This window comes from Vigna unguiculata, chromosome 1 (assembly GCF_037176805.1).
Source record: "Vigna unguiculata cultivar grain cowpea cultivar isolate G323 ecotype 2 chromosome 1, ASM3717680v1, whole genome shotgun sequence".
Classification (NCBI taxonomy): Eukaryota; Viridiplantae; Streptophyta; class Magnoliopsida; order Fabales; family Fabaceae; genus Vigna; species Vigna unguiculata.
The window spans coordinates 9,827,647-9,842,593 of record NC_140792.1 but is presented as its reverse complement, the minus strand read 5'-3'; the positions used below and the strand labels follow the sequence as shown (position 1 = coordinate 9,842,593).

At 38.7% G+C, this 14,947-nt stretch overlaps 1 protein-coding gene across 1 annotated transcript; it reads left to right on the top strand.

Annotated features, from left to right (window-relative positions):
* Nucleotides 1-7,583: 7,583 nt before the first annotated feature.
* Nucleotides 7,584-9,317, top strand: LOC114188022 (uncharacterized). Its single transcript, XM_028076508.1, has 3 exons — nt 7,584-8,023; nt 8,114-8,346; nt 8,461-9,317. The coding sequence occupies exons 1-3, from the start codon at nt 7,584-7,586 to the stop codon at nt 9,315-9,317; spliced, it is 1,530 nt and encodes a 509-aa protein (XP_027932309.1).
* The last annotated feature ends 5,630 nt before the right edge of the window (nt 9,318-14,947 follow it).

Genomic DNA, 14,947 nt, shown 5'->3' with positions numbered 1-14,947 from the left:
CGCCAAACACAAGCAAATAGGATGAGCTAACAATATAAGAATTATATATATATATATATATGTATATATTTCAGATATATAAGCACATACACATCAAAGGAACTCTATCATTTGATTTCATACCACATGATCACCACCATGTTATTCATGTTCAACATCTTTAGATGAATACCTCAAGATGCTTTTGTTGGCACACCTATAAACCACAACTTGTAGAACATAAAGCCATCAAAATGGGTTATGACCCGTGAGCCAACTTGGCTCATCACGGGTTCAGGTTGGGTTGGGTTAAAAAGAAATTACAAATTTCAGTACGGATTAAAATTGAACCCAATCCATTAAAATCCCGGGTCATTCGGATTGAACCCGTGATGAACCAGGTTAGCTTACCAACCTGCCAATAAATTTTAAATATTAGAATAATATATATATATATATATATATATATATATTATATATATGTATATATATCATAGATTTTATATATACATATAATATATGTAAATATAGATATAGATTATATATATATATATATGTATATATTATATTATATTATATATATATTATATGTATATATAGAGATGTATGTATATATTATATATATAATATATGTATATTATATTATATTATATATTGATATATTATATATATGTATATTATATATTATATAATATATATATATATATATATTATATATATTATTTATTATATTTATATATATTATTTATTATATATGTATATATATTATATATTATATATATATATTATTTATTATATTTATATATATATATATTATTTATTATATATATATAGATTATATATGTATATTATATATGTATATATATATATATATATATTATGTATACTATGTTATATATATTTATATTATATATATTATATGTATATATTATATTATATATATATATATATTATATGTATATATATTATATGTATATACTATGTTATATATATATATATATAATATTAAGAAAATAAAACTCAAACTTAAATTGTTATTTTCTTTAATTCACCATTGTATATTTTAGTTTGTTATGTTTTGAATTTGTTATTTTCGGATTTTATATTATTTGATTGTTCATCTTTTTCATGGTTCTAATTTCTATTTTTTATTTTTTTCTTTCACTTTTACTTTATATTTTATTTTGTTTTAAAGTTATGCTACTTGACATTTTTGGTTGTTTGTTGATATAGTTAATGTTTGTGGTGATTACAGAACAAAATGAATTCTGAAACAGTAGATGATCAACGTGTTAATGATAATTTGAATGATTCTTTGCTATCAACTATAGAAGAGATTGATAATGAGGCTACAAATTTTGGTAGAGAAAGTAATAGACCTAGGGAAACTACTTCTAAGGTTTGGGGTCATTTTACAAAGATTGGTATTAAAGAAGGTAAAGAAAAGGAAAAATGTAATGCATGTGGTGCAGAGTATGTTTCTGGTGGTTCAAATATAGGGATCTCAACAATGTTACGTCATTTGTCAAAGTGTACGGTCCTAAAGAAATTAAAAGACAATGACGTGGGAAAAATGATAATTGATCATATTGGAAAATTAAGATCTAGGGAAATTGACCAAAAAGTTTTAGATGACCTTATTTCAATGACTATTATTCAACATGGGCTTCCATATAATTTTGTTGAATATAAGTGGATTAAAGAATTGCTTGTATATCTAAATCCAGAAGTAAGAGTTCCAAGTAGGAATACAACTGTGTCTAATATTTCAAAGAAATTTTATGAACACAAAGAGAGGGTGAAACTCGCAATGCGTAAATCTCATAGTCGAATTTGTTTAACATCTGATTGTTGGACTTCTATAAATCAAGAAGGGTTTATTTGTTTGACTGCTCATTTTGTTGATCTGAGTTGGAGGTTGAAGAGTAAGATTATTGCCTTTTGTAAAATGGAATCTCCACATACGGGTCATGATTTGGCACAAATTTTTTTTGCTTTGTTGCTTGAATGGGAAATAGATAGGAAGATTTTTTCTATCACATTAGACAATGCTAGTTCCAATGAGGTGTTACAAAAAATTTTGCGTGAGCAATTGAGTTTGCAAAATAGTTTGATATGTAATGGAGATTACTTTCATGTAAGGTGTAGTGCACATGTCTTGAATATTATTGTGCAAGAGGGATTAAGGGTGGCTTCTGATGCTTTACATAAGATTAGAGAGAGTATCAAGTATGTAAGAGGATCAGAGGCAAGAAAAATTGCATTTATAGAATGCTTTTCATATTGTCTTAGGAATATGTTGACTATTTTAGCCAACATGTTAATGACACTGGAAGGTCTGAATTGGATCTTTATTTAGATGAAGGGAATCTTGATCCAAACTTTTTTGATAAGTTGGATGTATTGAGCTATTGGAGGGATCGTCGAGATCGTTATCCAAACTTGTCTAAGATGGCTTGTGACGTGCTTAGCATTCCAATCACTATCGTTGCTAGTGAGTCTGCTTTTATTCTTGGTTCTCGTGTGCTAACCATCGTTCTTCCATTCTTCCAGAGAATGTTGAGGCACTCATTTTAACATAAAATTGGTTGCATGGTTTAGAATTAACAGGTAACATTATTGTTAGTATTGTAAAATTAATTTAATTATTTAATACTTAATCTTTTAATATTATTATTTAACATTATTTTTTTCTTGTTTTATTGTAGATGGGGATAAAGAAGATGCTTCAAGAGATGAAAATGTTGTGGATTTATCCATTAAAGACTCTAATACTATAGTTTGATAAGTGACAATAATGATTTGATGTTAGATAGTAATTTATGTTTTTGTGATTTTGGTTTGTATTTGGAGTTTAACATAATTTGGGATTTTATTTGGATTGTATTGAACTTTATTTAAATTTTAATCGGAATTATAATTTAGTTTTCTTGGAATTGAAGAAAAAAAATTGTGTGTTTTTTTTTTTAATTAAGTGAGCCAGTGAACCAACCTGTTTAACCCGTCAACCCGTGGTGGGTCGGGTCGGGTTCTAATTTTGTTGGCTCGCTAATAAGTGAGCCGGGTTGGGTTGACCCACTAAGTGGCCAACCCGTCGTGGGCCGAGCCAGGTTGGGTCGGGTGACCTGTTTTGATAGCTATAGTAGAACACGTGTGAGAAACCTGCTATAGACCACACTCTGTAAAGCTAAGTAGAGTTTCCAATACGAAACATAGTTTGTAATGTCCCAAGACTACCAAACTCGTTGGCTAAATACCGAAGATGACAAGGTTTTGGAACCATCTGTAAGAGCCATAACTCGCACACTTACACTGGCAACACTCGCCAATTCGAGTCACAACTCAAGGATTCCTCGTGTTCATCCACCATCTCGAGACACAACTCCAGAGATGTCATTTCAAGCCACAACTCAAGGAATGTCACGTGTTTTCCCTCTATCCCGAGCCACAACTTAAGGAACACTCCAGCAAAACGATCTTTAAGGTATCACCAAAGCATTGTAGACCACGCACATCCAAACAAACATCCTCTTGCTTTGCATTATCGTCTGTCGCTGCTTCAGAGCCGCCCAACGAAATCCAGTTCCAGACCGCTTGGCAGAGCCCTTTTGTCGCCAAGGACCACACGTCTCTGAAGTCTCTGGTTTCTCACGTATCGCCTAACGGAACCAACTTTGCCGCTAAACGTCCCAAGCTCCTGTGACCTTCTGGAATTGTAGCTACCGCCTGACGGTTTGCCCTCACCACCAGGCGCTACACCAGTAATGCGAATTTACTGGTTTTCAGCCCAACATAGTAGATTACTTCCCTAATCCAGGCATAGAAACATACTGCAAATTTCACCAAGTTATAGACATCATATCCTACCATCTTTATTCCCACAGTTCTTAATTTATTACCAATATTTCCATTTCTATATAGGCTCACCACCCCAAAGTATACCAACCATTTGATTTATTTAAAGATCACCCTTGCTAATTCATAGTAATCCACTGTCCACTTCATACCACTTATACCCCATCATTGACCCCAAAGATTACCTCAATCTCCACCCAATTTCACTTAACATAACAATTATGCCTTAACCAATATTTACACTACATTTTCAACTTAGGTAAATCCACTTAACATTTCCAACTCCTAGAATTATATTCTGCCTCACCATCAAACAAAACTCTGGTTTAATTAACATGTAATGTACTATCATGGCATCTAAACCTGTTAAAACCAAATTATAAGTTATAACTTAGCATTCTCATATAGTCCCACCTCATGGATTATTTATCATGTTAACTCCATATCTAGCATATCCAAATCCCCTTTTTGGTATTCCAAATGTCCTACATTAAACTCCCCAACCCACAATATACGCCAACCACACAATGCCCACTGCTCTGGTTAAGCGCCTGGCGGCAATTAGGGTGTCACTAGGCAGTTCATGTTGTCCCTAAACCTAGAATTTTCCTTCTTGCATCTACGAACCTTGACCGGTCCCAAATTTCCAAATTCTCTCAATTTTCAACTTAATAGGTTGCACTCACGTGATTAAGTTCATAGTTCCTTCATAAAGCTTCCAACACACATAATTCTATTAACCTTCTTCACTTAAATTGATAAAAAATCTAAAATCCCCAAATTCTCAAACCCTAATATTCATATTTGAACATTTCATTCAATTCTTTCGCACCACACTATAATCTCACAATAATCCTTTTCCCCAAGCACCCCTAATTAATAACACCCTTTTCCACCGATCAAAATCAACCCAGAACCCCAAAAACATCAAAACCGAGCCAAATATGCTCGCGTCGCCTGACAGATGTTCATCATCGCCAGGTGGATCATCCATAAACCCAAAAACTAGGTGAGAGGCTTTGTGTTGCCTGACGGTCAGTTCATGCTGCTAGGCAGTTCCTTGCAGGAATGCAGTGTAATTCACATGAGTCGTCTGCTGGTTTTAAAGGCCCGCTAGGCGGTTCCTGGAAAATTTCCAGAAATGTTCAATTTCACATATTAAAAAATGTTTCACAAACCAGAAACCATGCAATTCTGTGTTGCAGTGGTTGCATGCGTAACTCTGTGTAGAACTCTGCAATTCTCGCTCAGGCGAGCTAGGCTCGCCTAGGCGAGATTAATAGAGAAGTGGGACTGATACTGCTCGCTCATCTCGCTCGGGTAGAGAGTGACAGTTTTGGGCGACTGGCGGTCTCGCTTAGGCGAGCGTCCCTCGCCCAAGCGAGAACTCGAAAGTTTGGGTGCTTGTTTGCATGTTCCGCTCAAGCACGAAACTTTAGTTTATTTGGGCGAATGCTTGTCTCGCTCGAGCGAGAATTCCTCGCCTAAGCGAGAAATCGAGGTTTGATTGGTGGTTTGTGTAACTCGCCGCCTAGGCGAGGTAAGTAGTTCTGGGCAAGTGAGGGTCTCGCCCAAGCGAGAAGGAACTCGCTTAGGCGAGACTTCGTAGGTTGCAGAGGTTCTGGAGGCTTGCCCAAGCTAGTGGGTCTAGCTTAAGCGAGATAGGCTGGACTGGTTGAACAAAGGCTTTTAGCCTAAGTGAGCGAGGGTGTTGTTGTGCGATCAAGGCATGTATTATGGTTGTATTAAACGAATGAGATGGAAATTGTAAGGCATGGTCTATAAGGCTTCTAAGATATCTCAATGGTGGGATTGCTGATGTTCCTTGGGTTGTGGCCCGGAACGTATCCTTGGGTTGTGGGCCAGGATGGGGGTTAAGCACGTGGCATTCTATGGGTTGTGGCCCGAAATGACTTCCCTTGAGTTGTGGCTCGGGATAGCGGATGAACACGAGGAACCTTTGAGTTGTGGCTCGGGTTGGCGAGTGTTGCCGATGTGAGTGTGCTGGTTGTGGCCAGTACGGATGGGTCCAGATGGATTGTCCTCCTCAGTGATTCACTGACGAGTTTGGTAGTCCTGAGACGTTACGGACTATGTTCATATTTGGGAACTCCACCTGGCGTTACGGTGTGTGATCCGTAGCATGGTCCCCGCACGTGCTCTATCAGTTGTGGCCAATAGGTGTGGCAACAAGACGCCTTGAGATACTTAATAGAAGATGTAGAACACTGCTAGCATGGTTGTGGCCATGTGGAAGAGCTGGAACAAGTCTCCTTGATGTACATTGATATACATGGTTGTGGCCATGTGGAAGGAAGGTAACGAGTCTTCCGTGAGGTGCAACGATATGCATGGTTGTGGCCATGTGATAGAAAAGGGGAAAGTTCTTTGGGAAATGAAATGATATCATATATGGTTGTGGCCATGCGGGATAAGAGAAGAGTTTGTGTTATTGGTGTATTTATTTGTTTATACATATATATATATATATATATATATATATATATATATATATATATATATGTGTGTGTGTGTGTGTTTGGTGTACTTTTATGTTTTATCTTTTAGCTTACCCTATTTGCTTGTGATTGACGATGATCGTGTACGCGGTACACGTGAGCAGATGATATTGCAGGTGGAGCTGGTGAGGCTTAGTCGCTGAGTGGGTGAAAAGCTTGGGAGTTTTATATTATTCGGCTTTGAAATATTTTGTAAACTCTGATGAGAGGCTTTTTAATTATGTACAACTTTTATGGTTTATGAACTTTGGTTATATTTGGAATTAATAAAAAGATTTAATTTCCCGTGTTTTTGGGAAATGATGTATTATTAAATGCAGTGTAATTAATTACTTTTCTTTATTTTATTAATATTCGTAATATTCTAACGGGGTGTTACAAGGGAGTTCATCTCATGCTCAACTTGAGAATGCTATGAGCGAGGGAGTTCATAGTAGGAAAGGCGGGTATGCGTGTCCAGGTCTGAGCGAGGAGTTCAAATGAATGGGCGTGAGAGTCCGTAAAGTAGAACTACATGCGGGATAGGCTTGTAGGTTGGACCACGAGCGAGGAGGGTCGTGGAAGCACATGAAATCCCAAATTTAGAGTACATGCATGAACTCACATTGGTTATGAGTGTGGGGAAATGGGTGTTTTTGTAAACAAATAAATATTTATGAATGGGTCGGGGGTTATTTCATATTTATTTATGTTTATGTGCATAGCTCACCCTATCTGTTGTGTGTGGCGATGATCAGATAACTTGTTATCCGGGAGCAGACGATGTTTCAGGTGAGCCAAGAGATGCTTAATGGCAGAGTGTGCGCGCTGAGTATGAGAGGATTTTTATAACTGCTTTCATTTAACTTCCATGTAATTTGATTACAATTTTCTTTACTTTGGATTTACGAACTGTAAAAGTGAATTGTGAGTAATGTGACTATTTATAGTGATTATTCACCTTAAAGGTTTTAAAATTTCCCGAGTTTTAGGGAAATGGTTTAATAATAAATGAGGTATTTATTTTTGTCTTGTTTATTTATTTATTTATTTTAAGTAATATCCTACCGGGATGTTACAGTTGGTATCAGAGCAAAAGTTTTGAAAATATTTTAAATATTTCGGGGCTTTTGAGGAGTGAGCTTATCGTTTGATTGTTTGTTTGATTGAGTTGAATGTTGGAAAGATATGAGTGGCTTTGTTTAACTAAGTGACTGATTGTTAATAGTTGAAATCTGGCGTATTTAGCCTATGACTGTTAATAGGAGGAGAAGGAATGGAAATGAAGTTGATGACACCGCGGAGGACATTCATCGGATGGTGGATGCGATGCAACCGCCTATAGCAGTACAGCCTAGGACAACGATTGTGCCAGTAAGGGTGCCAACTGTGGAAAACTTTCTGCATCACAAGCCAGCAGAGTTCACTAGCAAAGCCTCTCCTGATGAACCGGATGCATGGCTCCGCAAATGTGAGAAGATCTTCAAAGTAATGAACTGCGCTGATGAGCATAAGCTTCTGTTTGCCACCTATTTGCTGAATGATGATGCTGAGTATTGGTGGGCCGAAATGCAACAACAGATGCAGACCCGACAAGAACAGGTGGAGTGGACTAGCTTCAGGACTCAGTTCCTGGAGAAATACTTTCCTGACACGACCAGGCAGGACAGGGAAGCTGAGTTCCTCGCACTGTAACAAGGAGATATGACAATGCAGGAGTATGTGAACAAGTTTGAGCATTTGGTGTGGTACTACTCACAGGACATTACAGAGGAATGAAGGTGCCTGAAGTTTGAGCGAGGACTCAAACATGAGCTGAAAAAGGTGGTGACACCTTTGAGGGAGGAAAGATTCTCAGTCTTGGTGGAACAGGCCAAGAGTGCTGAGCACCTAGAGAAGGGCCCTGGTCCAGTTGTCAAACATCAGAGGAATGTCGTAGAGGCTAGACAGATGAATAAGCCTTACAACCGTCCCCCTACCACCTCTGGAGACTTTAAATGTTTCCAATGTGGGGGCACACACTTGAAGAGGAATTGCCCATAGTTGAAGAGTTCGACCAACGAACAAGGGAGTAGTCGCAAATGTTTCATATGTGATCAGCTCGGACATTTTGCTAACCAATGCCCAGAAAAGAAGACCAGTACGACGAAGAAACCATCAGTCTCTGGAGCAGAGAGAGCTAAAGCTGTTGGGAGGGTCTTTGCTATGACATCTACAGAAGCTACACAGTCAAGTAACCTCATCATGCAATCTTGTTTACTTGGGGGACAAAATATGCTTGTATTATTTGACTTTGGAGCAACGCATTCTTTTATTTCTAATGCATGTGTCGGGAGATTGAGCTTGGAGAAACGTGACTTGGGGTGTGAGTTGCTTGTTTTAACTCCTTCCTCGAGTCAGGTAGCTACCAGTTCAGTCTGCGTTGGGTGTTCAATGGAAGTGGCAAGTCGCAGATTCAAGGTGAACTTGGTGTGCTTGTCTTTGGAGGGACTGAACGTGATATTGGGGATGAACTGGTTGTCTAACAATCACATCATAATTGATTGTGGACGGCGCAGTTTGGTATTCCCAGAACATGAAGGATTGGAGTTGATCTCAACTCGAGAAGCTCTGAAAGCATTGCAAGAAGGGGCCAAGTGTTTCATGGTGGTGGCTCAACCAGAAAAGAAAAGTGCAGTCGAGTTCCTTCAGAGTATTCCTTTTGCTAGTGAATATGCAAATGTTTTTCCTGATGAAGTGCCAGGATTGTCGCCGAGTCGAGACATCGACTTCACCATTGATCTAATTCCTGGTGCAGGTCCAGTGTCTATAGCTCCATACAGAATGGGACCTGCAGAGCTCGCAAAACTCAAGAAGCAAATTGGGGAGCTATTGGAAAAAGGAGTTTATCTGACCAAGCACATCACCATGGGGAGCTCCAGTCTTATTGGTGAAAAAGAAGGATGGGAGTTCGCGACTTTACGTGGATTACAGACAGCTAAATAAGTTGACAATTAAGAACAAGTATCCATTGCCAGGGATCAATGACTTACTAGATCAGTTGAAGGGCGTAGGGGTGTTCTCCAAAATCGACTTGAGGTCGGGATATCACCAGATTCTAGTGCGGCCGGAGGACGTGCAAAAGATAACATTCAGGTCACGATACGACCACTATAAATATGTGGTTATGCCATTTGGAATGATGAATGCACCGACGATATTCATGGATTACATGAATAGGATTTTCCGACCTTGGTTGGATAAGTTTGTTGTCGTCTTCTTTGATGACATTCTTATCTACTCGAGGACTCGGGAAGAACATGCTGATCACCTGCGAGTGGTACTAGGGGTACTCAGAGAGCACCAGTTGTATGGCAAGTTGTCTAAGTGCGAATTTTGGCTGAAAGAAGTGTAATTTCTCGGACATGTAATCTCAGCTAAAGGTATCGCAGTGGATCCAGCCAAAATAGTAACTGTGCTGAAGTGGGAAAGGCCTAAGACAGTAACAAATGTGAGGAGTTTCTTAGGCTTGGCAGGTTATTATAGGAGGTTTGTACAGGGTTTTTGAAAGAAGGTGAATCCTTTGACACAACTCACGAGGAAGGATCAGACATTCTCTTGGACTGAGAAGTGTGAAGAATGCTTTGAGGAGATGAAAAGGTGTTTGACTACCGTTCCAGTGTTGGTAATTCCTGATACTGAGAAGAAGTTTGAAGTGTACTATGACACCTCTTACCTAAGACTGGGGTGTGTGTTGATGGAAGAAGGGAGGCCAATGGCATATGCCTCACAGCAATTAAAGATACACGAGAAAAATTTCTTGACTCATGAAACTAGCAGCTATTGTGTTTGCACTTAAGTCATGGAGGCACTATTTGTACGACTCCCAATTTCAAGTATTCAGCGATCACAAAAGTCTGAAATACTTGTTTGATCATAAGGAGTTAAATATGAGGCAGCGCAGGTGGATGGAGTATCTGAAGGACTACGACTTTGAATTGCTCTATCACCCGGGCAAGGCAAATGTTGTAGCCGATGCTTTGAGTCGAAAGAAGATGCACATGTCTTGCATGATGATAAAGGAGTTGGAGTTGATTGAAAAACTCCGTGATATGAATCTGGGAATGCAGTTTGGACAAGACTTCATACAGTGTAGCCTGTTGAAAGTCACCAATGAGTTTTTGAATGAAATCCGTGTGGCTCAATGACATGATATGGAATTACAACAATTTGTCGGATGGTTGGGTACAAATAAGGGGAAGGACTACCATATGGAGCAGACGACATTCTACGCTTTAAAGGTAGAGTGTGCGTGCCTGGAGGACCTTTACTCATGAGGCAGATTCTGAAGGAGGGCCATCAGAGCCGTCTTAGCATACATACAAGTATGACTAAGATGTATAAGGATTTGAAGGAGTCTTTCTAGTGGAATGGAATGAAGACGAATGTTGCAGACTTTGTGGCTCAATGTTTGGTATGTCAAAAGGCCAAAATTGAACACCAAAGGTCGGGAGGTACATTACAACCACTGGACGTACCTCAGTGGAAGTGGGACAATATCTCTATGGATTTTGTGACACATCTTCCTAGGTTGACAAAGGGCCATGATTCAGTTTGGGTGATAGTAGACAGACTGACAAAGTGTGCAAATTTCTTGCCTATGAATCAGAAGTGGTCGATGGACAAGTTAGCAAAATTGTATGTCCGAGAAGTGGTGAGATTACATGGAGTACCTGAGAGCATAGTGTCAAACTGGGATCCTAGATTCACCTCACGGTTTTGGCAATCCTTGTAAGCTGCATTGGGTACACAGTTGAGAATGAGCTCAGCTTATCACCCTCAGACGAATTGTTAGTCTGAGCGGACCATTCAATCTCTAGAAGATTTATTGAAGTCATGTGTGCTAGACCACTTATCACCTCTGATGTATTACCCTTGGTGGAATTCACGTACAATGATAGTTACCACTCTAGCATTGGTGTGGCGCCATATGAAGCGTTATATGGAAGGAGGTGTAAAACTCCGTTATGCTGGTATTAGGATGGTGCGACTTTTGTACTTAGGCCTGAGTTTCTGTAGCAGACGACTAGTGAGGTCAGATTAATCCAAGAGCAGATGCGAGCCACCCAGAGTAGACATAAGTCATATGTTGATAAGAGGATACGACCCTTGGAGTTTGAGGAAGGAGATCACGTATTCCTCTGGGTTACTCCAACCACGGGTATTGGAAGAGTCCTTAAATCAATGAAGTTGACTCCGAGATTTATAGGACCGTATCAGATTACACGGAGGATTGGAACAACGACATATGAGATTGCTTTACCACTGCACCTAGCCAACTTGCATAATGTGTTCCATGTCTCGCAATTGAGGAAATACATTGCAACTCCAGACCATGTGTTAGAATCAGATGAGGTGCAAGTGCGAGAGGATCTGACCATGCCGGTCGGACCGATTCGTATATTGGATACTTAGGTCAAGCGACTAAGGGGCAAAGAGATAAATACAATGAAGGTACTTTGGGACGAGACGACACAGGAGATGACGTGGGAGATAGAGGACCTCATGAGAAGGTCTTATCCTTACTTGTTTTCTGGTAAGTCTCATTTTCGAGGACGAAAATTCTTTTGAGGTAGGGGAAATGTAAGACCCGTGGAAATTAATTAATTAATAAATGCGGGTAGTGGGAACCTTGATATCATTAAATTTTAATTGGTATGACGTGGAAAGTACTAGCTCAAATGGTTGAGTACTTAATTGAGTGTGAGGACTTGGGTTCAAGTCCTATATATGCCTTTTATGTGTTATTTGGTTTATTATTATTTTGATAATATGTTTGGGCTTGTTAAGTGATAGTATAATCATAGGATTGTAATAATTATCACAAAATATGAATTAACATAATGGTTGTGCTTTGGCCTTATGAGTGGATGGTCACGGGTTCAAATCCTTGATAAACATGAATTAAAACGTATTTTTTTTATAAGAAGCAGAGGGGCTGGAAAACCACAATAAAATTATCATTGAATAGGAATTAAACCCATAATTAAGCCCAATTTCATTTCAGTTTTTAAACCCATTATCAAGACACCTATAAAAGGCAAATTCTAGGTGAGAATGAAGGTTTCTGCAATTGTTTGATTTGGCTTTTGAGAGGAGAACAAATTTTGAGAGTGTAGGAAGATAAATGAGTGCTATTGGGAGAAGACTTGAGAGAAAGGATTAGGCTAACTGGGAAATTGGAGAAGAACCCTCAAAGGTTACCATTTTGAGCAAGGATTCCAAGTTAGGGGAAGCTGCTTTGTATGTGTATAAATCATGCTGGTGGTTATGCGTTTCTCTTATCAAATTGATTCTTGTATGCTCTAGAATTGTGATATACTTGATGTGTATGAATACTTGTGGTTATTAGTTTACTGTGCTAAGGTTATTTTTCTGTTTTTGGGATGAAAGGGGTAAGGGTTTTGGTTCAGAATGAGGGATCATGGATGAGTCCCAAGATTGTGGTTCAAATGTGATTATAATATGTCTACTTAGGTTGTCAGTGCTTATATGGTTGTTTAGTACGAATTGTATTGTATTGGTATGGTCTTGTTGGTTGATTTCACGCATAAACAGGGGTGAAATACTGCAATTCTCACCCAAGCGAGTCACTCTCGCCTAAGCAAGAGTTATAGAAATTCGTTACTGGTTTAGGGGTCAAACATCTCTCCCAGGCGACCTGCCTGGTTTGAGCGACCTGTTCTCTTGCTCAGGCGAGAATGGCTCGCCCAAGCGAGGTCGCAACGAAACAAGGGGGGATTTTACGTTAAATCCTCGTTCAGGCGAAGGGTGATGTGCTTGAGCGAAGGAGAGTCTCGCTCAGGCGAGTCCTTCTCGCCTGAGCGAGAGTGCGTGGGGAAGCCACTGTTTCACACTCGCTCAAGCGAGGTGGGTTAGCTTAAGCAAGGCTGATGGACTAGTCTGGGTGAAGACCCTTGGCTTAGGCGAGAATGATTCCATGCTTATGTGTGCTGTTTGAGCTATTTTGTTTGATGTTTCCTAATCTATGGGAAGTACATACATGTTTGGTGGTGTTTGGGCTTGAAGGACTAAGTTCATAGGAATTGGGATGCGTTTGGATTGAGTCGCGAGTGAGGAGTTTGTGATGGGTGGATCGCATGCGGAATGTGAACAGATTAGTTCACCGGAGGTACTCTCGTTGGGATGAGTGAGCGAGGGAGTTCATCTCATGCTCAACTTGAGAATGCTATGAGCGAGGTAGTTCATAGTAGGAAAGACGGGTATGCGTATCCAGGTCCGAGCGAGAAGTTCGGATGAACGGGCGTGAGAGTCCGTGAAGCAGAACTACAAGCGGGATAGGCTTGTAGGTTGGACCACGAGCGAGGAGGGTCGTGGAAGCACATGAAATCCCAAATTTAGAGTACATGCATGAACTCACATTGGTTATGAGTGTGGGGAAATGGGTGTTTTTGTAAACAAATAAATATTTATGAATGGGTTGGGGGTTATTTCATATTTATTTATGTTTATGTGCATAGCTCACCCTATCTGTTGTGTGTGGCGATGATCAGATAACTTGTTATCCAGGAGCAGACGATGTTTCAGGTGAGCCCGGAGATGCTTAATGGCAGAGTGTGGGCACTGAGTACAAGGGGATTTTTATAATTGCTTTCATTTAACTTCCATGTAATTTGATTACAGTTTTCTTTACTTTGGATTTATGAACTGTAAAAGTGAATTGTGAGTAATATGACTATTTATAGTGATTATTCACCTTTAAAGGTTTTAAAATTTCCCGAGGTCTAGGGAAGTGGTTTAATAATAAATGAGGTATTTATTTTTGTCTTGTTTATTTATTTATTTATTTTAAGTAATATCCTACTGGGATGTTACACCGAGCATATTCTGGTTGCATTGTTGTGTCTTTTAAAAACTTTTTGAGTTGAATCATTTGCTTTCCATAGTCATATGTATTTGCTTGAGTTGATTTGGAAATATAGTTGTGTATTGTTTGCTAAAGAAAGAGTACCCTACGTGACCTTGAATTGAAAAGAAAAATCAGTGAAAAGAATTGATAGATGAAACAACATCTGGAAAAGAGAAATTGATTATTGAATCATGTGCTTTGAGTTAAAAAAAAGAAGAAAAGAAAAGTGGATAATTCACAGTGGTATTTGTTTTACTTTCAATTTCAACTATGTTTACATATGTTCTATTTCATGATTCAACTTACTTTTGTGTCTTGTTTATTTTGGTTTTATTCATTTTATTCTAGACACATGCACTAGGTTTTATTTTGAGTGCCTTCTTTATTTTTTACCTTATTTTTCTTGTTTGTCTTCTTTGATAATCCCCTGAGTTTATCACTTAATCTTTCATTTGATGTTGTCTTGACTCAAATTTGAGCTTTTCTTGTTTTTATAATTTTTCTACTCAAGTGGTGGAAGCAACTTGACTTTACCATACTTTGTGCTTGAAACTCATTGTATTAGCAGCCTTTGTAGGTGATTCCTCTCTTGAAGGTGGAGCTATTGTGAGAAAAGGCATATTGAGTGCAAACACTTGAGAAAAGCATTTCTTCTTGTCAGTCTTTGCTTATACCCAAGTAAGTGTACTACATAGGTTATGTTCTA